This window comes from Alosa sapidissima, chromosome 10 (assembly GCF_018492685.1).
Source record: "Alosa sapidissima isolate fAloSap1 chromosome 10, fAloSap1.pri, whole genome shotgun sequence".
Taxonomy (NCBI): Eukaryota; Metazoa; Chordata; class Actinopteri; order Clupeiformes; family Clupeidae; genus Alosa; species Alosa sapidissima.
The window spans coordinates 32,778,958-32,805,900 of NC_055966.1; the positions used below are offsets into that span (position 1 = coordinate 32,778,958).

General features: G+C 42.4%; 1 protein-coding gene across 2 annotated transcripts; it reads right to left on the reverse strand.

Moving 5' to 3' along the window:
- Positions 1-106: 106 nt before the first annotated feature.
- On the reverse strand, positions 107-24,193 carry bcl3 (BCL3 transcription coactivator). Of its 2 annotated transcripts, none has more exons than XM_042106129.1 (10): positions 23,989-24,193; positions 23,115-23,822; positions 21,317-21,446; positions 9,373-9,481; positions 4,715-4,922; positions 2,835-2,923; positions 2,520-2,597; positions 1,737-1,904; positions 1,255-1,372; positions 107-1,150 (listed from the first exon to the last, which is right to left on the reverse strand). In XM_042106129.1, the coding sequence occupies exons 2-10, from the start codon at positions 23,710-23,712 to the stop codon at positions 687-689; spliced, it is 1,962 nt and encodes a 653-aa protein (XP_041962063.1). In that variant the 5' UTR covers positions 23,713-23,822; positions 23,989-24,193; the 3' UTR covers positions 107-686. The 2 variants fall into 2 exon arrangements, with proteins under 2 accessions (XP_041962063.1, XP_041962065.1); XM_042106131.1 differs by having other exon boundaries at positions 23,985-24,193.
- Between the last annotated feature and the right edge of the window lie 2,750 nt (positions 24,194-26,943).

The following is a 26,943-nucleotide window of genomic DNA, read 5'->3' on the forward strand; positions in this document are numbered from 1 at the left end:
AATTGTGTGTATGTATTGTTTTGTAGCCTATGTATGTTTTTATTTTTGCTAAATGATCTCTCTCAGTCAAAGGTAGGCTACAGAGTCAAAAAGAACGCACAACATGCAAAGAGGGAAAAATGCTATATTTCAAATGTGGTGGTTTACATATTGGTGCACTCACTCTACATTCACATCAACTTAAAGTTCCTGAAATATTTTGTAGCCTCTATATAAAACTGAAAGCCTTTTCCCTCTCTTTGACTTTCATCGTACCTCTGCCTCATGCAAAAAGTTATTTTTGTAGGTTAAAACAAATACATTCATTCTTCTAGTTTCATGGCTCATATACTGTAACTATACCTTTTATTGTACCCTCTAAAAATGTTGTATTTGGTAGAGAGTAAGGAGGAAACAATATTATCAGAAGAAACAATTTCCTGGTCATGCATTTTGTTTGTCTGGGTATTATTGTGCTTTATGATCAGACAGTGCATCCTTGTTTAACATTTACATTATTTACAATTACGGAATTGCATGGTCTAAGTACATTGTATATTGATTCCAATCACATACTCGGGGGGTAAAATAAAACCAGTGTAGACTGTTCATTGTTCTCAAAGCATTCTTCAGGACATCTTCACTCAAAAATTAAATCAGTTTGGAAACCTCAGTTGTCACGAAAAGGGAATATTCATTTTAGCTGATTAGTCCAGGCAGCTCTCCCCTTTGCTATCACTGTTCACACTCATTGTAGATACATCCGACTGGTCACTGCTACGACTTGAGGACCGTGACTGGTCAATCTGAGATCTTGGAAAAAATGGAATCTGTGGAGGATGGCCACTGGGCAAGACTAGTCCAGGTAAACCAGCTGGATACACTGAATGAGGAGGCATCTGTGAGCTCAGCTGTTGTGTGTAGCCTGGGAAGAAGGAAAACAATGACTGAGGTGTCCATGGAGAAAAGTGGTTCTCTCGGACCACACTGTGATGTCCTAAGTTCTTCTGCAGTAACACTCTTTCCTTGACCTCGACAGAAGACTGTCGGCTCGACAGACCGTCTGCTGCTGGGCCAAGAGGGGAGTGTGTCACCGGCGTGAAGGGAGAATGAGAGCCTGTGTGTTGGGAAGCCACAGGCAAACATCCAACAAGCCTTGGAGATGCAGACCCTAAAACAGCCGTAAACAAATATGTATTACACAGTACTAGAATGAGTGGGAAAATCTGGAAAGAAAATGTCATTGAGGTTTACATTAACCAGGGGCTAGCTCACCATTAATGTTGAACTGCTTTGGAAGCGATGTATTGTGTTGAGGGGAATGCACAGAACTCTGGATGTCAGTTCTGGTCGGTATGGTCCGTGACCCCTTCCCTCGGAGCACATCTGTGACCTGAAAATAAAATGTTGTCGTTTGAGCAAAAACATCTTGAACTGGCTTTCAAGAGTCTCATAATCATATATCTTGCGATTAAAAAAGGATAGAAATCAATCAAACAAAGAAAACATCTTGAACTGGCTTTCAAGAGTCTAATAATATATTTTGCGATTAAAAAAAGGATAGAAATCAAACAGTACTGCACTTAAAGGTATTGTGAGTATAATGGGTAGGGAGTCTAGAATTACTATCTTAAATGTATGACAGATAATGTCCACATGGTGTTGCTATTGACTTGGCAATAAGAATAGAAGAGTTGCTCATGAGCCAGATTGAAAATAGTAAGTCAGCTCTTTCTTGAGTAAACCACCCCACTCACTCTCTTGTTTTTTGCCACCATGACTGCTGTGTCGTTGTGGTAGTTCTTCAGGCTGCTGTCGGCTCCATTTTTCAGCAGGGTCCGCACTGCCTCTACGTAGCCCCGACCGCAGGCACTGTGCAGAGCCGTGTTGCCACTGTAGGATTGGGCATTTACGTCACAGCCACACTATATGCAAGGATCACACAAGGGGGCGCCAAATGAATTGTGGATGTGGATACTGTTTTTAGAATTGATTTAGATTAAGTGTTAGTTAGTATAATTTGTATTTTAGTATATTTAGTATATTCTTTATCTTCTACTGTCCTTATTGCTTTAGTTGTGTTTTTATATTATATACTTTTAATTACTTTTTCTGCTGTTAGTGAATGTGTGTGTTGTCTGTATGCTACTGAGACCTTGAATTTCCCCTGGGGATCTATCTATCTATCTATTGTTTATCTGAGTCAAATGTTTGTCGATAGTGAGTATGCACTGAACTTGTTTTACAACTTTTACTGTTCTGTAATGTAGATTTATGTAGTGGAATAGAATACTATCTGATTTGACAGATTACAATGCATCCCTTATTTCACTGCATTTATTGTCTAGACAGACAGTCTCTCTCTCCTTCACCCCTTCATCCACAAACACACAAACACACATGCGCACACACACACACACACACACACACACACACACACACACACACACACACACACACACACACACACACACACACGCACACACGCACATACACACACTCATTTACTCAGACTGACATTTGTAGAAATATATGCCTACCTCAATGAGCAGGTTGACCATCTCCATGCTGTTGGCCTCCACCGCATGCATGAGTGGGCTTCGACCACTCTTGTTGTCCTGGTGGAACAACAATAGAAAAACACAATTGAGCTGACTCATCAGAGACATACTGAAAGTTAGTTTGGCTTGCTTGTGGCTTTAGCATTGAGAAATTAAAACATGACCAGAGTTAGTCACTGAACTGGTAAAAAACCCAAAACTTTAGTCTGGCATAAAACCAAGACCACGGGGATGGGGTGGACACGTCTGGTGGACGATGGGGAGGATGAGGTAGAGATGGGGTCAGTAGCTTACCACTGCATTGATGTCTGCGCCGTTCTTCAGCAGCAGTTTAACCGGTTCCTGGTTTCCGCTCTGAACAGCCAGGTGGAGAGGAGAGAGCCCTGTGGGTGGATAGGGATATCGCTCAGTGGCCGTTTAGCTGGAGCTTGAGCATGTGCACAAAAGAGCATGTGCAGAAATACACTCTGACTCACGAGGGAGAGTGTATGAGGTGGGCACAGAGACAACACTCCTTTGATCTGTGATATGTATGGGCCTCAAACGGGCCTGAAAAGACATGTTTAGTTGTGTGGCTTATTTTCATCTCTCCACACTCTTACACACACACACACACACACACACACACACACACCCACACACACACACACACACACACACACACACACACACACACACACAATGATGACATCTCTATCTCTCTCTAGGTCTCTCTCTCTCTATCTCTCTCTCTCTCTATCCCCCAAAACCCCACTCTTTTATACAGTACACACACACACACACACACACACACAGAGAAACACACACACACACACACACACACACACACACAGAAACACACACGCCTACACCTAACCCCTCTCATTGAGGGGGCGATTTGTATTTCTAGGGGCTTTCTGGCCAGCCATGGGGAAACTAGGCTTTGCCCTAGCGTGTCTCGCTAAACAGGAAATGCTCCGTTCCTTTTACACCCAGGAACACAAGATCAAAGTCACATTAATCATTATATCCCTCCATACACACAGTTATGCCCATGCACATAACACATAACCAGCTGCATTCATTTAACAGTCACAGTGATCAGGCTCTTATACCTGAATTGAGCTAGACGTCCATAATTCTGTTTCAAATCATAACATAAGCTTGGGCAATGCACTGTTGCACTCTTTTGCACTGTTACTGAAAACCTTTGGGCTTTTGCTAATATAATATGCTGTGACGCATCTGCAAAATATCTAAATATGAATTAAATGTAATTGAACTGAAAATGCATTCTGAATTTGCATCCTAATGAAACTGTTTGTGAAACCATCAACCTGATACTGACTGAACATTTGACTTATGACACATCACACGTCACATGTTTTGCTGACTCTAGTAACCAAACCTCAAATTACTTGCTGGGTTCTGGCTCGATACTCACAGTCAGCAGTCACAGATTTCCTTGATTTCATTTCATTCACTTCCCTTTAAAAGGATTCCTAATTTAAAGGAACCATATGTAAGATTGTGGCCAAAACTGGCACTGTAATCACTTTCAAATTACTGTAGAGAGGTGTATCCCCTGCCCTCCCCCCTGACTCGAAGTTGCCAACCCGGATGCCGAAACACTGCTGATTTCGTGATTAGTAGATAGGTGGAGGGTGGCACATCAGGCCAAAACACAACATGACATGACAAAACACAACATCAACATCAGTTGAGGGCTGCAACTTCACTTTTTAAAATACAACAATAAATACAACAATATCCTGGCTGGACTACTGCTGTGATATAAGTATTTGAAATGAACATGATTTCTTAATGTCTAGTGCCATATCAGGGCCATTTTATGAACACCCTGTACCTAAACGCTTCGGTATGAATATTTTCACCTTTACACCCCTAACAGACACTCTAAAATCCTGTGGAAATCAGGGTTGTGCACAATTCGAATTGCAATTCTGCTTCCTGTTTGCTAGAACAGAGCTCCGCTCTAGAATCTTTGGTGTAATGGCTGGCATCTGAATACTTTTGTCCATATAGTGTATTTCAACTTGAGGGCCATCTAGACACAATAGCCCGGAAACAGTGCCATTAATGGGGTCTTGGCACCCAAAAACACAGTGGCTGGCATGTTCAGAACGACTGAACCCGTTGGGGCCAAAGGGATACCTCTGGCCTGTCAAACTCACCCTCATAGTTGCGGGTCTCCAGCCAGGACAAGACAGAGCCAGAGGGGTGGGAGAGGATGACTGAGAGGCAGGAGGCCTGGTTGTATTCACAACACAGGTGGAGAGTGGTCTGACCATTGCGGTCCAGGGCACCAGGGTCAGCATCTGCCCTCAGCAGAGCCTTCACGAGGTCCACGTTGCCAGTGATGACAGTCAAGTGCAGTGGAGTCTGAGGGAACAACAGCAAAGAAAGACAGGAAGAAAGAAAAACAGACAGACAGACAGACAGAAAGACAGACAGACAGAAATAGAGAGAGAAAAGTGATGTCAGGATGTACTTCCCATTTACTGTACAGACAAGCTCATGACTTGAAGAATAGACTCAATAGACTGAGGAATAGATTTTAAAGTATATATGGATCACTACATGTGTCTCATGGGCCGGTGACACAAGAAAACAGCATCTTTTTGTGCAACATGCGTCAGTTTAGCTGTTGAGAATGCCTATTTGTTTTTCTTGAGAAGTAACACCGTATACCTCAGACTTGAAACGATAAACCACTTCCTGCTCGCGATTCCCGTCACAAGAGCCCTTATGACCTGGAACCAGTTTAGCAGGCTAAAGGTCACCACAACAAAATCAGTGGGCCTACACATATAAGCGAAGGGACACCCTGTCCACCTAGGACCAACAAACTGATGGGATTTCCCCACGAAGGATGACATAATGTACTTTAACGGCCTTATCTGCAGCAGGTTTAGCAATCCACTGATACAAAGTCCACTGATAAAAACTCAAAACAAACCCAGACAGGTTTAAAAAGAGAAAGGGTGTCTATGTATGTGTGTTCGTATGTATTTTTTATATAGTATATATACTCTTTTGAGTCCTGTGAGGGAAATTTGGTCTCAGCATTTATCCCAATCCGTGAATTAGTGAAACACACACAGCACACAGTGAACACACAGTGAGGTGAAGCATACATTAACCCGGACCATTGAGCTGCCTGCTACAGCGGTGCTCGGGGAGCAGTGAGGGGTTAGGTGCCTTGCTCAAGGGCTCTTCAGCCGTGGATCTGGGCATAGGAGAGCAGTGCTCAACCACTTTCCCGCCCACATTTGTCCTACTGGTCAGGGATCGAACTGGTAACCCTTCGGTTAAAAGCCCGAAGCCCTAACCAGTAGGCCACCTGACCATAGCAGCAGGGATATGGGAACTGAAAAGATTACTTGATTGATTGTAGGGCAATGCAACTGGAAATGTGTAATCTCTAATCAACCTGTGTCTGCAAAGTAGAGTATATAAAAAGAACATACACCAAATTGGCAAGAGCTAAGAGCATCATATGAATTGGGACCTTTTAAAATGCCTATTTACTATATATATATATATAGTAATTGAACAGAATGAGGCAGAACAAATAAGGAATGAGAATGAGGCAGAACAAATACAATAGTGAATGGTCATCATTGAGATTGTATGAGGTCACACAAAGCTGCAGGTAAATCACAAGGAATCATAATGCTTTGGACGTTATGTTAAAAGTTGTAGGAGTAGTTGAGGCTTGCTGTCAAAATCATCCGGTGGCAGGACATTCAGCACCATGCCTGGTAGAATGAAACTAATTTGCATATACACCAAGCATTTTTCCATGGGACGAGGGAAACTGTTTGTGACTTCTTATGGATCTAATCCAAATCAATGCACTTAACATGTGTTTTAAAACAGGAAGATGTTGATCATATCCAAGAACTGCTATGCAATGCCAGCAGAATTTCCGTCGTAATGAAATCTGTGAGAAACCCCCGGTGCCTGAGGACCTTGGGGTTTTACTTGCCAAAAAACGCCAATGACTTTCGCTTCTGAAGCAACAGCAGTGAGGGTAGTTTTCTATTATATTGGACCAGTGTTGGGAGGGAGGTTCTTCCAGTAAGGGTGAGAGGTGAAAAAAAAATGCCAGAACAACAGCAAGGAAGAGGCAGAAGAAATTCCTCTTGTGTCACAACTCTGCTGGCCCTCCCTTCCTATGAAAACAGCACTCCCATTTCCCTGAGTCCGCTCTGAATCATAGTGATAGATAACAGTGAGCCATGTGTGCTTTCACATCCATGTTTGCAAAGTTACACACAGTTTCATTCTCTCTCTCTCTCTCTCTCTCTCTCTCACACACACACACACACACACACACACACACACACACACACACACACACACACACACACACACACACACACACACACACACATAAAGTACACCAGGTTGACCAATGGTCAGATTGGTATGTATCTCTTTAAATGTTGTAATGCACACTCATACTGGGAAGTATCAGTGTGCACTACGATAACCTACTCTACCTATTACCTTTCCAACCAAAAAAACATAAACAAAGAAAAGAGGAAAGGAGAAAAAAAGAGTCCTAGAGCATTTGAGGACGGGAAGGTGTGAGAGACAGAGGAAATGCCTGGGGGGCAGGTCAGGAGGAGGGGAGAGAGAGGGAAATGGCACTACTCAGGGAAAATCCCTTCAGTCTCCCTTACTGTCCTGAGATTTACATTCCGCCAAAAATGGAGACGGAAAGAAGGAGGGAGAGAGGGAGAGAAAGAAAGAGAAAGAAAGAGAAAGAAAGAGAAAAACAAACATGATTAGTACAAGGATAAAGACGCCAACAATGTTGACTTAAGAAAAACGGGCAAGGCATGCGGAAGCTTCGTTGTTGAAAGTAGCAAGCGAGCAAGTAGTAATGAATACAATCGACGCCCGAGACAATAACGACAGAATACTCCAGAACAATACTTTCAGAGATCCTAAAAAAAAACATTGATTCTATAATTAGTGAAGGATTGACATGATCATGACATCTTTAAAACCGACAAAACTTTTGTCCTGGAGATAAATAATTACATTTTTAAATGCAAACAGCAAAGAAGGCTAACCATGACTTCATTAAAGGCCTACAAAATTACTACTGTATGTGTGTGTATGTGTGTGTATGAGAGAGAGAGAGAGAGAGAGAGAGAAAAAGAAGATAGAGATAGACAGACAACATTAGAAAGGATGCAAAAGCGAGGGGAGGGAGGGTGAGAGAGAAGGGAAAGTCCCTATTCTACCCAATGAACCTCAACCAAAGGTATATTGAGAAACAACCCGGTCATGTGACTTCGCGGAATGAGGATACTAAAGTGAACAGGCGCAGTGCAGCTGTTTGCTGTACATTCGCCTATGACACACACCCACACACTGGCACATGCACACACGCTCACACACACACACACACACACACACACACACACACACACACACACACACACACACACACACACACACACACACACACACACACACACACACACACAGTGACAAGCACAGTATCTCTCCTGAGAAAATCGTAATTAGCTTCCTTGTAACAATTTCACTGCAAAATACCCCAAATAGCACTAATATTTCTAACAGTGCCAACCTTACCACATGTGTCCCTCTCATGCTGTCTTACAGTGCACATACAACAACATCTGTCTAAGAGCACAGACAGCAACCTGCTGCTTCTGCAGTGGTGACAGGGCACAGGAAGGCCACTCTGCATTTCAAATGTCATTCTGCATTTCAATTTCAGGGCAGACGCAAGGGGAAGGACTGTGTCTAGCAAAAGATGTAAACAACCTTGCTTTGCAACCGACTGTGGGGACAAACCATAAACTAGTGGTAAATGGCTACTGCTACCAACTGCAACGGGGCCTTGTTACTTTACTATGGTTTCTAATGCAGGAGAGTTGTACATTATGAAAAATGGGACAGTGAACAGATAGCAGATGGTCTATTCGATTATACCATTTGTTGCAGCTGTTTCATTCCATTCAACTTTACAAAGAAAAGGAAAATGAGACAACAACAAATATGAGGAAACATGGCTGGCCAACACTACAGCCCTTATCCCTTACGCAAATCAATCTGGATATTGATCAGTTATCATTTTGTGAACTCTACTGTGTGAAAGAGGTCTGTCAACCAGCATTTTCTTTTTTTAGCTATAAGACAGCATAGTACGATAACAAGCCTAAACCAGAGAGAGAGAGAGAGAGAGAGAGAGGAAAAGATAGAGAGAGGAGGGGAAGAGAGAGAGAGAGAGAGAGAGAGAGAGAGAGAGAGAGAGCTGACAGGATGAAAAAGGATGCTACTTCTGGTAAGTGGCCTCTGTGTGCAGATTAGGCAGGGCTGAGGTAATTTCTGAGGTTAGGCCTCAGACATGCAAGGCTAGCATCACAGGAATGAATGAAAGGCGGTGCTGCGACTCACTCACAGATGAAGACTCAGAGAAAATCCCAGGGCTTGGGACACTTGTGAGCATTACTCTAAGGACTTGAATGTAATGAGATGTAGAAGTAGGGAGAACTGACAAGTCTCTTGTCCCCATCCAGCACTAACTCTCTCTCACACACAAACACACAAACCTGTTCATGGGGAGGAAGAGGTGTCTGCCGCAGGGACAGTCTGTCATAAAAGAACCGGGTTTTATGTAATGACCAAGAGTGTGGTAGGGGTGGGAGCAGTGGTGATTGGTCCAGTGATGGGCAACAACTTCCTTCTTGGTTATGAAACAGTCAGATACTATCCCATATATCTTTTGTGTGTGTAGGTGTGTGGTCGGGTGGGGGGATCGTGTGTGTGTGTGTTTGTGTCTCACCTGTCTCATGTTATTGTAGATGTCCACATCTTTCTTCGCCCATTTTAGAATGTGTATCAGTCTGTGGACCATCTGCTCCTGACCTTGGACCACAGCTATATGAAGAGGCCTAAAAAACACAATAATAATTACCTTTAAGTAGGTCATTTAGGTTAATGATTCACTTTCAGAACTTCTTCCATTTACATTTTACATTTATTCATTTTGCAGACGCTTTTATCCAAAGCGACTTACAAAATTACTTTCTTCAAATCAATTAAACCATTCAGAATGCCCAATCATTAAAAATACATGAAGTAAAAGTGCAAATGTCACAATCAGAAGACACACTTAGGGCACATATTTTCTTTATCGCTACTCACATATGAAATGTCTGTCAAGCAACCCCCACATCTATCACAAGTTGTATACAGTCAAAATCTCAGGGCTACGTCTCACTTTAGGCACCCCCCCCCCCCCCCCCCCCCTCTCCTTTTGCTGGAGTGGGACAAGGCATGGCAGGTACTTGTAGAATGTGTCTGTGTGAATCTGCTGCCATAAACGGAACAGTATAGTCTACAAGGAAATTGTTATCATATCATGAAGCTTGTGGGGCACGTCAATGTGCTCTGAAGCTTCACAGAAAAAAAACGTCTGGGACCAGGAAGAACTCAGTCAAGTACATCTGTGTATGTGTGTGTGTGTGTGTGTGTGTGTATGCGTGTGTGTTTGTGTGCGTGTGTTCATTTGGATACCTGGATACCTGTGGACTTGGTGTGTGACTGTATAATGCTAGTGTGAACTGTTTGTGCATGTATGGCTGATTACATTGATCTCTTCATGCATGTGTGCGTGTGTGTGTGTGTGTGTGTGTGTGTGTGTGTGAGAGAGAGAGAGAGAGAGAGAGAGAGAGAGAGAGAGAGAGAGAGAGAGAGAGAGAGAGAGTGTGTGTGAGTTTAAGGTTGCTTCCAGTAAGAGCTAGTCTGGTTTGAGGTCATTTCCTGTCTTCAGGGACAATGCCACTGTTCTTTCTCTTTTGAATAATAATTATTATAATCGCAATCTGGCTCTCCCTTCACTGGGACTTTTCACATATTTCTTTTCTATTTTTCTCAGATCCTTCAAACACTTACCATGAAAACGGTTACCATAAATCAGGAGATGGTACTCACACAGGAAGACAGGAAACTCTTCTGATGATTTGTGGCCCCTTTCAAGCTAACCCATCACAGATCATTTCTCAGTACACTTTTATCTACACAGATAGATAGCAGATGTGTACAACTGAAACGCCAAAGATATACCTTCCTCAACATTTCACAGTTTTGTTGTTTTAATTATGCAATTGTATAGGTTACATTCAGTTGATGCTTTCATTTAAGCTAGGGACAATTATTTCACAGGGGAATTTTGATGGACAAACAGGTATGGCTCATGCACCACAATGCCAACGAGGATGCTGTGCATCAGGTAAGACTCAGCTTAGTTTTTCATTAACAAGGTCCTTCCAATAAATGTGATGCTCCTTCTCACATTTCAAAGTCCTAGATAGTTTAAATAAAGCACCCATCTGCCCAAAAGGAAGTAAGCATATATAACCAGATTGCTAACCTATTTACCTGCTTGCAAAATCGAAAGGAATATAAACAAAGATAACAGGAAAACCGACGGGAGTCCTGCACTTGATTCAACCCACCAGTAAAGCTTGTTGCTGAGCTATTTCCACTGTAGGAAGAAGCCCTCGCCATGACATTCCTGAATATGAACGTGCTAATTTCCAGTTAATCCTAAACTTGTTATGTGAGTTTTGCAAACCACAAGTACAACCACTACAAAGTGCTGAAACTAGACATAATTTTAGATTTTTGTCTCGCAATGTCTGTCTTGGCCCTTTGGTATGACCGGGGAGTATATGCTGACTTACTACACTAAAAAGTGTGTCCATTTATTTTGAAAATGAAACTGATCAAAGAAAAAGGTTTACATATAGTACAAAAAGAGGAAGTGAAAATGATGTGGCCCATTGATATGAGAAGGCTGCTGGGCAGCCAAAGTGGACGTGATGAAGCCTGTGGTCTGCCAGGAAGTAAAATTGCACCGTCACCATTGACACTTCTCTGTCATAGCATATGGTGGCTTTGACGGTAAATGATCTCATAATCAGATGGTCATCTGGGGCTGATGAAAACAAGTAGAGTGCATAAGGTAGCATGCAGCCTAAATATTTCCAACGAACTCCAATGACCTCTTCTGTGTGTGTGTGTGTGTGTGTGTGTGTGTGTGTGTTTGTGTGTGTGTGTGTGTGTGTGTGTGTTTGTGTGTGTGTGTGTGTGTGTGTGTGTGTGTGTGTGTGTGTGTGCTTGCATGATAGGAGAAAAAACTACATCCACACAAGTCATCACTTCAACAAAATCAGAAGAGGTCTGTTCATGTTACTATGATTCAACACTGACCTTTGAACTCTGAATGTTCCGCTGCCATTTTCTGCAAGAGTTCATTATTACTTGACCTCTGCTCTGTGTGTGTGTGTGTGTGTGTGTGTGTGTGTGTGTGTGTGTGTGTGTGTGTGTGTGTGTGTGTGTGTGTGTGTGTGTGCGCTTGTGTGTGTATGTGTGATAGATAGATAGATAGATAGATAGATAGATAGATAGATAGATAGATACTTTATTGATCCTCAAGGGGAAATTCAAGTGTGTGTGTGTGTGTGTGTGTGTATGTGTGTGTGTGTGTGTGTGTGTGTGTTTGTGTGTGTGTGTGTGTGTGTGTGTGTGTGTGTGTGTGTGTGTGTGTGTGTGTGTGTGTGTGTGTGTGTGTGTGTGTGTGCTTGTGGGGCCCTGCCCTCATCATTTCAGCAAACATGTCAGTAGACACCTATTCATGTCACAGTGCTGAAATAGCTAAAAACTATACAACTTCCCTTAATGGCTATCTGCATGAGAACAATAACATTATGTGAGTAAAAGACTGTTGAATTTGTTTGAGATTTGAGCAGATGAGCTAGAACCGACCCACATTAGCTGAGAGTCGGTCTTCTGCTAAGTACTAAAATTACTTTCACAATACAGTCCTGGTACATTACATTTAGCAGACACTTCTTGACCAAAGTGACTTACATATGTCAGCTATATTACAAGGGATTACATTGTCCCGGAAGCAACTTGGGGTTAAGTGCCTTGCTCAAGGGCACAACGGTGGAAGCCGGGAATTGAACCGACAATTTTCAGGCTACTGCATGCTAGCCCAGCTCCTTAACCGCTACACTACCACCGCCAACACGGCTTAGGACATACATACTACAAAGAGTAGTAAGTACACCACAAATAAGTGCAGATGCTGGACTCAAAAAAGGAACATGGAGAGATGAGAAAGAAGTCTGCCCCTATAGCTCCCATTCATTGATTTATTAAAGAGGTTCCTTAAGTGGGAGTAGTGTGTTGATTTTCATTTTCATATCTACATAACCAGACACAGAGCTTGGCTTTGCTCTAGTGGGAATTGTTTACAGTCGTTGCATCCTATTGGGCTTAGACCTCGGGTTACTTTTGGACCCAATGGACCAGACTTTAACCAACAATGACCAGTATGGGATTACCCTACTTCTAACTTCACCACCAACGACACATGTTCACCTTTACCCAAAACCCTATTGCCTGTCAGAAAACAATGCCATTGCTCATGATGAAGTAACATTTTCATCTTGCTCTTCGATGCGCACTAGCATGGCTACGTATCAAATAAATATCGTTGCACTTAGCCACCCTAACTAGTCACTTGATGTGGGCTAGAATGGCCCAGCAAGTTTCCAGAGAGAGCATCCAGACCATGATCCCAGCAAATAGTGTAATGTCCAGACTATTAACCGTGGCAAGAAGAGCCAGGCTACCTGGTAAATCCAATGTGCATTGGAGCCTAGGTGGACTGATGGGACTTGCGGGTTACAGTTGTGACCCACATTTGAGCAGTATGTTCTTTTTGCACTTCTCATCCAGAAACCTCAGTGATATGACCCTTTCTTCATCTTATTATGACCGCCGCGCAGCGGTCATATAGGTTTAGTCAGATTTTTTTTTTTCTTTTTCGCATGTCCAAATTTCCGTCAAGGATTCCCGGGACACTGTAAGACCGGGGTACACGAAACTTGGTGGGCATGTAACTCCACATGGATAGCATGGAACCTCCTGTTTTCGTTTTGATCTGTAGCCCCCCCGCTGGACTGGACCCCCCGAAAGGAGGGTAGGGCAGACACAGTTTTCTGTGAATATCTCGAGAACCGTAGGGTTTAGGAGGACCATTTTGTTTTTGTATGTTGATCTCAAAGGGCCATGTCAACCCATTCCATAACCACTGATTTCATGAATAGCGCCACCTAGTTAAAAATTAAAAAGCAAAACATTAAGTGTTTTCATCACAATATCTCTGGCTGACATGGTCAAAACTGCACGAAATTGAAAGTGTAGGATCATTATGACACCCTCCGAATGCATGCCAAGTTTCGTGGACTTTCGTTCATGGGGGGCCTATCAATAAAATAATTTATGTGTACATTTAGTGACCGTACACCAACAAGGATTCCCGGGACACTGAAAGACCGGGGTACACGAAACTTGGTGGGCATGTAACCCCACATGGATAGCATGGAACCATCGCTTTTCGTTTTGAATATCTTGAGAACCGTAGGGCCTAGGATGACCAATTTTTTGCATATGTTTGCCTCCAGGGGTCATGTAAACCCATTCCATATGCACACATGTGCATAAACAGATACACACGCACACACATACATTCACAGTAATCCTACGTATGACACATACTCACACAGTAGACATATATACGCATGCATACACATGCACACACACAGGCACATAAACAGGCAAACACACACATGCACGCACACACACCCACACACACATAAACATAAACATGTACACGCACACATGCACACAATTCAAGAATTTCTCAGAATTATGAACAGGCAAGATGGGGGTGGGGTTGTATAAAATGTATAATACATGTGAAATCTATGAACTAATCATGTTTTGGTACTTGTTGTATAGCAGATACCAGTGAGAATTGAGTATGCATAATGCAATTCAGTGAGACAGTTAGAATCATATATGCCTTTCAGCGTGACTTATTTTTGTGGAAAACATGTGCTGGACTGGGCGGCGGTAATATTTTGTACCGCTCTGCGGTAGAATCATAAACGGCCCCAGCAATGAAGAAAGGTGATTGATAATGACTGACTGACTATTATTGTGTTACATGCTTCAAATGTAAAGCACTTTGAGCTGCATTCTGTGTATGAAAGGTGCTATACAAATAAAGCTTATTATTATTATTATTATTATCTAGTTATCTCTGATGTTATCTCTCTGTTTCTTACCGTCTTCTCTTTTTCTTTCTCTCTCTCTCTGTCTCTATCTCTCCTCTCTCTCTTTCTCTCTCTCTGCCCATGTTACTCTCATTATCTCTTTCTGTTCTGTTGTGAAATCCTGCTCTGAACTCTCCGGTTCCTGGAAGTGGCTTTGTCAGAGTGAGACCACAGGGCCAGATAACACCGGGGCTGAGCCTTAGGTCTGACGCAGGAGCGCTCAGCCCCGGCCCCGAGGCCCATGAAGAGCGGTGGCCGCGGCGCAACCATGGCGCAGATGCGGCATCCTGTTCGGGAGAGGCGCGCGCAAGCCTCACCTCCCCTGTGGTCAGGCGTGAAGTTCACACGCCCATCGGCTGACAGTAAACAAAGGGAAGCTGTGTCGAGCGAGAGTTACTTGCGAGTGCAACCCCAGCCAGCGTGACGCGAACGCAGCACTGTGGCATATAGTTCGCCAGAACCGACAGCTGCTGAGACACAAACAACCACACAAGGGGATTTTATTGGGTAGAGATGAATTACTTTAAACTTGTTTTTTTTTTGATGAGTGAGTTTAATAAAGCTGCAATTAAAAAACAGTAATTAAGCTTTTACCTTGAAGACTTCTTTAAGACAAACATGAAGGCTGACTTGCAACTGACTGAGGTTATCATGACACCAATTGCTGCAACAGTACTTGAAAGAAGTACAACCAAAGCTGTCTCTCAAACTTTGTAGTTATCGTGCAGTTCATCAATCATTGCTTTATCATGTTTATGCTAGAGACTGATTAAAGGTCTTGTTCATAACACAGTCTGTTGTGTACGCAAATGTACACAAAAGCTTGGTAAAAAAAACAAGTGTATAGTTTTAGAGATTGTAAGTTCGAAGGGTTGATCTGGACCACTCTTCAGGCTGATGGTTCTGCCTCGACTCGACGCCATTGCCTCTATGCCGTCGAAAACCTTTTTCAATTCTGTGTCTCCTGTGTCTGCGTAGCTCACCACAGACTCGGTAGTTGGAGAGGTAAACTCAGACTGTTTTAAATTTGTACATTACATTTGTTTGGCCTTTTTTTGTCCTTCTTTCTTAGATTTTGTAAAACACAGTATATTCCAACAATCTCAGGCCCGCCTGCAGGTGTACGTCTGTACGCACTGTGCGTACCATCAAGCTACTCAACAACAGAAAATTTCCCTTGTGTGTGTGTGTATTCACACCAAATTGGCCTACAATACCTTCCCAACTATGCACAGTATCCCTTTAGCTGCATGCCATTAGGCTATTTGCCATTTTCTATTACGTAAAGTTAGTGAACACGTTATCAAAATTAACGTGCACACATTTTGTTTGAGCAGGAGAGAGAATACGCACGCAGACACACAATAGGCTACTTGTTGTTTTCTTTTACTCGTCTATCTATATATGGTTATCAGCACACAATGTTGGAGGATGGAGGCAGCAAAGCTAGGAGTTATTCCAGATGGGCAAGAACAAGGTAGGCAATTGGTGTGCTTGTCAGAACGTTAGACTGCACTTTACACGACAACGCTCCCGGGTGAAACCGACAAAATATTTTATCAAATGTGACTTTCGTTTAGACGGCGACAGCGTTTTGGGGGCCTAAAAACGCAAAAAAATGAACCCACCCTCCAGTGGAAATCTTAAAGACGCTTCACCATCGCGTTCCCGTCTAAAGGGTTGAAAACGCAAAAGTGTGCTCTGAGCTATCCTCACATACGCGTTGACGTCATATCCATGTGCAGTACAGCCAAACAACAACAAACGTCGCATTATTTCCATCAGTCGGACATTCAAGTTGCCTTAGCTGCTTATGATAGCTATTCAGGAGTCCTTTCAGTAGTATAATGAGTGTCTCTACATGTAAACCGAAGCATTGAGAACCTTGTAAGTGTACAGGCAGTTTATTAAAAAGAAACACATTACCGTTCACGTCTGGTTCACATACAGGCAGGCGCCTTGGGAAAACAGAACTCTGGGATGTGAAGCACTACTACGGAGAGAAGTAGAAGGAAGTTTCAACGCATGCGTGCGCTCTTGATGTTGTTGTATGGCAGTGCTTCACAGTACCACCTAGCCACCTGGCATGCATACTATTTCACACAAATGAAATCAAGTTGTCCAAATGAATAGGTCATTGTAGACATTGTCGTTGTATTATTGCATGTGGATGTTGTTATGCTATGTAGGCTACTTTTTTGCTGACCAATGCACAGACCTAAAACGGACAAATATTGTTCACGAGTGATTTTTTTTTTTTTGCGGGGGGGGCGATGGGTGTGCGTACCATAGCATTAATTCCTGCAAGCGCCCCTGCCTACATCTGAGGTTATTGGTGTGGTGTCTTCCAGCCAGTTTATGTTATGTTAGTGAGCAAACTCCCAACAACTGCCCACAAAGTACTGCTTGCTGGCGAAGTGCTGATTTAAAAACTTACTGAAAAATAGACAGTGTACAATTGGATAACCTTGTCATTGTAACCATAAATATGTCTGAGTTTATTTCCAAAGCTTCAGTCAGCAAACTAGCATGTTGCTACTACCCACAGCAGGCTGCTGAAGCCCACTGGCTATCAACACCCAGGGCAAGTTGACCACAGTCACAGTACTTGCAGTCTGCGTCAACTCCATGCAAAGTTACAACTTTGAGGAGATGCACCTCTGGTAACGGTATTGGGCTATATAAGTAAGTATATATACTCTTTTGATCCTGTGAGGGAAATTTGGTCTCTGCATTTATCCCAATCCGTGAATTAGTGAAACACACTCACAGTGAGGTGAAGCACACACTAATCCCAACGCAGTGAGCTGCCTGCTACAGTGGCGCTCGGAGAGCAGTGAGGGGGTTAGGTGCCTTGCTCAAGGGCACTTCGTTCCTACTCCGTTCCTACTGGTCGGGGTTCAAACCGGCAACCCTCCGGTTATAAGTCCGAAGCCCTAACCAGTAGGCCACGGCTGCCCCTTGAAGGCAAGTACACAACAACAGAGGCTCTGTGTGCCAAAGCCAAATTTATGGGACAATTAGGTTGACATGACAACTTGTCTCATCCTTGGGGTCTTCCACAGTCACACCAGACACAGGAATGAAGTTTTAAATCCAAACTCATCAACAGCTGAAATCAGCTGAAATGAATTCAGTGCTAATTGCAGTGCCCCTAATGGCCATAAACAGTAAAAGAAATTGACACAGCTACCCAATAGGACTTCAATAAAGACAAGTGAAGCCAATTTGAACTCATTTCCTGTTGGTCAGCGTCATCTCTCTGCACATCCTCATGGTGCATTCATGGCACCTGGGAATGACAAGGACCGCCCCCGTGATTACTTTGTTTTTCCTACAGCAAGGAATGTGTGACGAACACGGATGCCACAACAAACATACGCTCGCTAATCCTAAATAAACAACTGTATTTGCTTCAAATATAGTGCAAGATGCTTGTGAAAGAAAGATATGCAGCTTTCAAGTGACAAAAACAGCAAATTCCCAAGTTCACATTAAAACTGTTGGATATGAAAGGCCACATGGACTACAAACGAACTAGCCTACATCCTACAACGTGACGACAAAAGTGATGACGACCCCCTAACTGGGCAACTCTGTTAGCAAAATCTAGCCCCGGTTTCCAACCTCTGACTCACACATTACGTGACGTGAACACTGGGAAAAAGGTTTTTCCGATGCCCATGAACGCTAGGTCAGCCCTGGCAAGTGACAAACATGGGGAGCAATTTGCTGCACAAAAGTGTACTCAATCAGAATTGCGGACCACTGATCATGCTGCCCCACATGCAGTCCCAGAGTGCAGAAAAAGCAAGACAAGGGCTGAAAAAAGAGGTATTAGTTGATGGGACAGTAATTTAATACGCAACATTCAATGGGGAAAAGGGAGAGAGAGAGAGAGAGAGAGAGAGAGAGAAAGAAATAGAGTAAGTGTACAAGAGAGAAAAAAAGAGAGGGGAGAGATTAGTCTACTGCGAGAAAGCGGTAAAAGAGGAAGTATGAAGCGGATGTTTGGGTTTTTGAGCCCATTCATTTAAAAACACACAAAGAAAAAGAGAGAGCTTTAGAGAGAGAAAAGAGACACCTGAACAAACCGCAGTCACAAGACGAGCACGCTCTCGCACAGGTTTTCCCGAAAGTGAGGGGCTAACGAAGCGCTGAGAACCAAACAGGGTGAGAGGATGAAGAACCGTCTGACGCAAGTAGGATGTGTATGTCTGTGTAAAGGTGTGTGTGCGCCTGTGTGTGTGCGTGAGTATGTATTCTTATCTTACTCTTTTTTCTCTTGAAGTCTTTTTTTTTTTCAGTTTTCATCTGAAAAAAAAAAAACCTCTAACAAGTTGATGTTTGCCAGCAAATGAACCTGGGCAATTCCACACAACTGTGCAAGAAGACTGAGCCACAACCTGTATATGTACTTTACATTGCTTGCTTACCTAGTGTGCGTATGCAACACTGTGCAAGAGGCATTATAAAATGCCCCATACAATAAACCACTCACCACAAACGTAATCACAAACAATTACTTTGAAAATTCAGCTGAAAAAAAAAAAAAGGCAATGAACAGTATGTGAATTCTGTCATTAATGCAACATTACTGCATCTGAGCAGATGTGTAACAATCATACCCTTTATGCAAAACCAATGGTATTTACAAATAGTTCAGAGTTTCACTCATGTGAGAGAGTGCATGTGTGTGTGTGTTCTGATACCACCTGATGCTGCATGTGGGAGTTGTTTGATGGTTAAGGTAAGAGTGAAGGCATCCATGTGTGAAAGACTTGTGTCCTGTGGCCTTCACGCTATATTTACTCATCCTCCACACTTTAGCCTGAATATCTGTATAAGCCCCCCCGAGACTTCCACCCACACCCACAATGATCTTTTATGAAACTGACGCTCAGTCAGTCTTTTGACTCACATCAGCCAGTGCATACTGCTACATACACACATGTACATACACACATGCTCACACACATGCTCACACACACTTGGCTTACATCTTCATAAATCATTCTCCAGTCAGCAAGTAGGCTACTAACATATGCTGCAAGACCATGTGGCAAGTGACTTTCTGTCACATCAAACCGAGTGCTATCCTGCATAGCCTGTTAATTAATGAGAAACTTCAGTCCACTGCTGCATCTGGTAATAACTATACAATGTAATCATAAGCATGCATGTAAAAAAAACAAAAAACCCACTTGTATTCGCCACAGCAGGCTCATAAAGGTTTTTGTGTCTGACAAAATGGAGACGGTCTCTACAGAGATACACAAGTCTGAGTGATATGTCATCATAATTATATGCACATGAAGCAAAATCTTGCTTAGGGCTTTAGCACTGTCAGGGCCGGCCCTGCACTTACACATGAGTTGTACCCAGTGCCGCTGCTGGCCATTTCGGTGCCCTAAGCGAGTTGCTTTGTGGTGCCACCCCCCCCCCCCCCCTGATTGGGATTAATCTTATATTGTTAAAACAATTAAATGATAACTCAAACACCCAAAGTATAATAAAAGGCCTATAATTTACAGACCATTATGTGTTTTTAAACATTAATTTAGTAGTGGGAACTGGATAACCTTGCAAGTCGCAACCTCCTGTAGCCTCGTCTTTGTTGCTTTCATGATTTCCTTTTAAAAGTTTCAAATATTAAAAAGAGATACACAATGACAAGCCAGCTGGAATCTGCCACTCTATTTGTCTCTCTCCTGCGCGTGCAAGATGCATTCCCAATTCAGTGGAGTAAGTAAAGTTAAATCTGTTATGTGGTGGAGAGGACCCAAAAAGTATCATCCTTGCATGTTGTTGGTGCATGATATTGGTGCATTTTGACATTGTAAACGCTCTCGAGGAAGACTGAAACGCAGTTTGCAGTAAAGCTACTAAATGGCTAAATGTTGGTGCCCCCTCTGTCCTTTGATGCCCTACACACTGTGTGTGATGCGCGTGGTGGGAGTGGCGGCACTGGTTGCACCAATGAGCATGTTTTGTTTTGTGCATTATTAACAATAATTGTATAACAATGTAATTGTTATATAATATATACTGTGTAACAACAAGTTACAAAATAAGCGAAGTTTAGTCAAGTGTCCGAATTTGAACATCTGCACAAACATGCAAGCCTGGCCCTGCCCGCCTGTATCTCAGCTCATTTTCTACTACTCTGGCTCCTGTCAATGCACTTATGTTTCCCAGCCACTAGGATGGTGGGCCAATCAGCAATGAGAGGGGATGACGTTAGATTTAAAATTTAAAGTAGTTGTGGTAAATGGTAGTAATAACGCCTGGTTAGGCTGAACCAATGATTTCAAAGGTAATGCAAAGACTATGCTAGGGTTGGAAACATTTCCCCATGGAGAGTACCCTGATTCTCTTCATGAAGTGAGTGAGCCTAGTGATGTCAGGCTACAAACCACCTACAAAAAAGTTGAAAGTTGAAAGTGTATTTGTCTTAATAGTATGAGTAATCAGTAATCAGTATGAGCATGTGTGTGTGCGTGTGTGTATGAGAGAGAGAGAGAGAGAATCTCTCAAAAACATGCAAAACCTTTACAAAAAGCTAATGTGGACTCAATAAAAAAAACAACGTACGTGTCTCCATCATCGTCTTGTTGTGTGGCTAGAGCAACATCAGCGTGCAGCCGTTCCATCTGGACTTGCCAGGGGGCGGGGGGTGCTCTGGGTCCATGAGGTACGACAGACCAGGCCAATGCACAGGGACCTGGGCAGAGTAGAGTAGAGTAGAGTAGAGTAGAGTAGTAGAGTAGAGATGAGTAGAGTAGAGTAGAGTAGAGTAGAGTAGAGTAGAGTAGAGATGAGTAGAGTAGAGTAGAGTAGAGTAGAGTAGAGTAGAGTAGAGTAGAGTAGGGATGTAGAGCTTAGACACTGCATAACATAAGAGTTTACCTCAATACCTCAACCACCACGACACTTACTACAATGCTGAGGTAATTAAATTGCATCTGTAGTGTAGTGTTCTTTTGGTTGATGGGACATCATCCCAATAAGCCATGAGCAGTATCCAGATAATGGGGTCAACCATCAACAGGAGGGTCAACCATCAACCATGCAAATATCTGCCATGTTAGGTTCAAAATGCCCTTGGTGAAAAGATCACAAAGCTACCACACCCCTATAGACTCTGATGAAAATTGAAAATCTGTCCCAAACACCATAAACAATTGCTTTATGGAGACCATCTTAAAATCAGGAAGAATCTAACTAATTCTACGGACTCATGCATTAATGTTGACATGTCATAGTGTCAACAATATCAAATTGAATGTGAATATAGTACATAATGAGCTTACTTAAAAGGGGTAATTAATGTCACAACAGAAAAAAACACTTCAAACTGACTCCACCACAAGCTTGGATCCACCACTTAGTACGGCTCAATCCATAACACCCACTTTACTGAACACTACGAATTCATCATATTCACATTCATCTTGATCTGACTTCCACAATCTCTCCAGAGTAAATAAGAACTCATAACACTATAATTTGTTTAACTAATATAGTTTTCATATACTGTAAGTCACTTTGGACAAGTGTCTGCCAAATACCACAACCTCTTGGATGGCTGGTGTAACATGATGACTATACTTTGGAATCCAACTTGATGCCAAAATGAATTTACACTCCTGCAATTACAGGAAGTGTTTTGTGATATTACCAAAAATATAATATAATAATCATTCATCACAGTAATCAACTTAATATGAACAGGATTTCCCCCCACAAATTCCTCAGTTTATTGAGGAAACATTAGACTACCTTAATTTTATGACATAAAACAACCTACAGCTACATGCAACATGATACTAAGTAATGGTGTGAAATAAAATGTTAATTGATTTTGAATAAAAGCATGCGCTAGACTAGGTAAAAGCTAGCCCTGGCAGCAAATGTAATTGGTGGGTGGTGGGGTATTCTAAGGGCCCAGCACAGCAGGGGAGAGCATCCATTTCTGGTATTTACAAATTATTGTCTGTCACAGGGCCCAAATTTCATAGCAGGGAACCTCACTTTGACCTTTTACCACAGCTTGTTCCATATCAGATTAACTCGGACAATTTCACAATGTCTGGACAAGCCATGACTGCGCAATCTGTCAACTGCACTTTATTCCAAGGGCTGACTCACCTCTCTGTATGCCACGGTAACTATTTTTTGTTTACGTTCTTTATGATAAAGACCCCCCCCCCCCCTCTCTCTCTCTCTCCGTGTATGTGTGTGGGCAAATGAGAACCATAAAAGTCAGACAAACATTTTTTGAGGATAACTGCTTCTTTCTTTAAGGCTTAGGCTAGGTAGTGATTTTAATATTGAATCATGCTACAGTTTTCCTCTTAATTCCATCATTAAACAACTTGTTGAAACTCACGGAGGATTAAGGGGTCCAACTGCCTGGAACCACTAATGATGTCTTGTGCCATTACACGTCCAAACGCGTCCTGAACTTCATAATGGTCGGTTGTTTTCAATACATTTGTAGCAAGTTTAGGAGATTTTGCGCCGTTTGCAGAATCTTTTGAGCAAAATGGGCTTGATTGAGCTGGAGACTCCGATCCACCAGGATACGGACGCTTCCTGAAGGGAAGCCTTGAAGTTGATGCGTCCTGTGATTTAGCAGCAACTGAGTTGTCCGCAACCAACTCGGGCTTTACGCGAACCTGGACAAAAGCAGAGTCTGAGTTGTTTGTACACACATTCTTGTCCGGACTTGTACGGTCTTTAAGATGTGGCGTCATTTGAAGTGCCAGTACTTGATGGTCAGGAGCAGGGGTAGCGGTCCGCGATCCATTAATACAGTCTTGCTGGTTTACCGGTATCTCCGCTTTCACTTCAGCACTGTCACTCGCTGTGTTGTCAACATTGCTTTCACGTCCTCTGGTCGAGGTCCGTAGATCCAGAGGTACCGCTGATAAAGTCTGTTGGCAACTCATTGTCATGATTTGGGGCATGTAGACAGTTCGTATCATAAGATGACACTGAAGTCCCCTGTTCGTCCGCCTCAGCTCCTTCGCGCCAGTGCAAAATGTCCAGGTCCGCAAGGTAACAACCAGGTGAGGGAATTATCTGTAAACTCCATCTGCATGAGAGTTAAAGATATAAGTGCAGTTTGAACGCACTGAAAAATTCTAACAATCCAGAGCAATCAATTAGTCAATCAAATGTCCTATAATTCTAATAATAGCCAGAGCTTATTTGTGAAATGATAACATTTTTCAAGATAGAATACTATGGAACGCACCTACCTCAAATGTCATCCTGAAACACTTAATCAGTTTTAAAACAGCAGCACGTGCATAAAGGTTGCAAACGCTATCAGCAGAATGAAAACTGCACGGTCATTTTCATTTCTGACACTTTCCAAAGACAGTCTGAGTGACGTTAGGTGCAGGAGGAGGCGCAGGGAAGTCACCACCTCGCTCGCTCATCGTACGGTCAAATGAAAACCAAGAAGTCAGTTGATGAAGTAGCCTACCACCCCACCCCACCCCCCCCCCACCTTACCCCATTAAAAAAATATGGTTAAGGGCCTTCCCCTTCGCAAATTAAGTGCAACTTTGAAACTGATAGGCGAAACGTTCTTGGACAAATAATGAAATATCATTTAATCGTTTGCGATAAAACTACCCTATTCGATGACTTCTAAAACAAGAGAGGGACATACCTAAACCAACATACCAACATGTGGTCTTTTGCTGTAAACTGTAGAGACCTACGGGCATTTGTTGTGAATGGGCATATTTCAGCTAAATGTGTTTGACGGTCTCCGGTCTATTTTGGTCGGCTGTGGCCCGTTTCCAACCCGGAAGCGCGCAGTGCCACTCAGAACTTGCAAGCAGTCTAGATAGTCACGTCCTGCTCGTATATGAGTTATTTCATGTTACCCTCTACCAATTTTATTGGTGATTGCAAGTTGTCCCATGCCCCTTGTGCCAGACCATTGATAACGTTTAGTTTTGCTTTCTGTCTCTACTGGGCTCTAACCTCCTGATCTGCAGGCCTGTTCTTGAACAAGATGGGATCTCTCTTAGTATTGTTGTTTGCCAGGCTGTGTCCTTAAACTGAATTCATTACAACTAATGGCTACATCGTTAATTTAAAGTAAAAAAAAATAACGCATTACATTTTTATTCCAAATTATATTTAAATGTCCTTGTTTCTGCAATAGGCTACCCCTCATTTTGAGTAGCCTATGTCTTCCCTGTGGGGGTCCTTCTGTTAGGGCCTATTGGCCCTTGAGGAGATTTGACTTAACAGTAGGCTAGTCTGCAATCGTACAGGATTTCAAGCCTATATACCTTTTTTGTCACATTCAGTAATCATCACATGGCCGCTAGCTGCCCATTCTGTGTAAACAGTCTCTGTAGGTAGCCCAGGCTTCGAAAACTGGAAACAAAGTGGGGGCAAACAAACCCTGATTGAAGTTTCTCTGGGAATGCTGAAGGTAGAGGTGAGGTGTGCTTCATTGGTAGAAGAGGCTCTGCATTTGTTTTGGCAAGTATAGTGTTTTATTCTTTCGAACATGGACCCTGAATGGATAGTTGAATGATACATTACCATAGAGGGATTCAGTTTAACAATGTCTTTTTAATTGGGATGTGCGGTGAAATCAAACATTTACTGTATGCCACAGTTTGTAATACTTGCATAACTATTTGTGTATTTATAAACCTGTACCGATATCATGTAGCCTATATGTGCAAAGTAGTGGGAGAATACCACATACTGTGGCAAAATACTGACTTCAAATAATCATAGTTGGAAGTATGCACACTTGAAATATTTTAGTGAGATGGCCCTGTACACTTACAATAAGGGATTTTACTGCTTTCCAGATATAAACTCAATCTATTGCAGCCCTACATCCAGCCCCCACAAAGGACCAGACAAACAATTTAAATATCAAACATGGTTATTGTATGTATATATGCAACAGCATGTTGTTAAAAAAATAGCCCATTCATCAAATCACTAAGATCGCAGATGTTAGAAAGGATCCCCTGTCTTAGTGTAGGAGTCTTGTTACCTGGGCCAGTTTGGGACTTTCCTCCCAATCATCAGTGAATGGAACGGGTAACAGAAAGTGAGGGTGTGAGTTTAAAGTCCCTAAAATACAGCACTCTTGTACACAACTGGCAGTTAGTAACACAGGATCTTTCTTTATTGCATGTCAGCCATGATTGTACATGACCAGTGAAGGTACAAAACCCATAAATGTGGCTAGTTAGTGGGTCCACAGTCCACAAAAAGGTTTGGTTTAATCCCATTGTGTGAATTGGTGCCTCATGCTGGTTTGACAACAATACTGCACTACTGCACTGCGCTTTATCTGAAATTCTACTCAACTAAAAACAAAGTATTATCTCCTTCATGTCATTAATCAACTTATTGATAATTTATTGATAATATGACATCTCGGTTCACTAGGGCCGGTCACCATGCAATGAATAATAGCACATCATCATTGAGTGGCGTAGTCAGAAAATAATCCAGTAGACAAAACAGAATGATATAGTATTTACCCCTCTTTCCGCCAAGAATTGTTTCATTTCATTTTTGTCTTCTTCCAACTGATCAGTGCTTTCCATTTGGTCTGCCTTCATAAGCAGGGCACAGCCGTCACATTTATTATCATTTAACTTAAGACATCAGTATTATTATTTTTTGTCTTCATTTGTGTACATCTTCTTCTGCATTTTTAACCCTCAAAAGGGGCTATGTGAAGAATTATGTAGGAATTGAATACACCAAAAGCACTCTTCCATTAACACTGTATTGAACATCATTGAGGTGCTATCAAGGTATTACAAGAGAGAAAGCCTGCCTGGCTTGTTTTCCTCCAAATATTTTAGTGGATATCAGGGCAGCACAGTGAATAGGCATTTTTGACACTACATCAAAATGGTTAATTTCTTCACTTTATGTTGCTATTTCTAAGTAGGCAAACAGAAAATATTTATTGAAAATATTAAATGATATATTTACTGAATGAAAATACAGAAAAATAAGGCCAACAACAGAAAACAGCAAAAATACATCAGTAAGGTGATGATATTAATGTTAGTGGTGAGTTGTGGGTGCGCTGTGGCGTAACTGGCTACAGCACCTGTACCATATTTGGGCCCAAGTGCCCATGGGAATCCAGGCTCAAGTCCGACCTGGGTCATTTAGCGATCTCACCCCTTCTCTCTCTCTCCCAC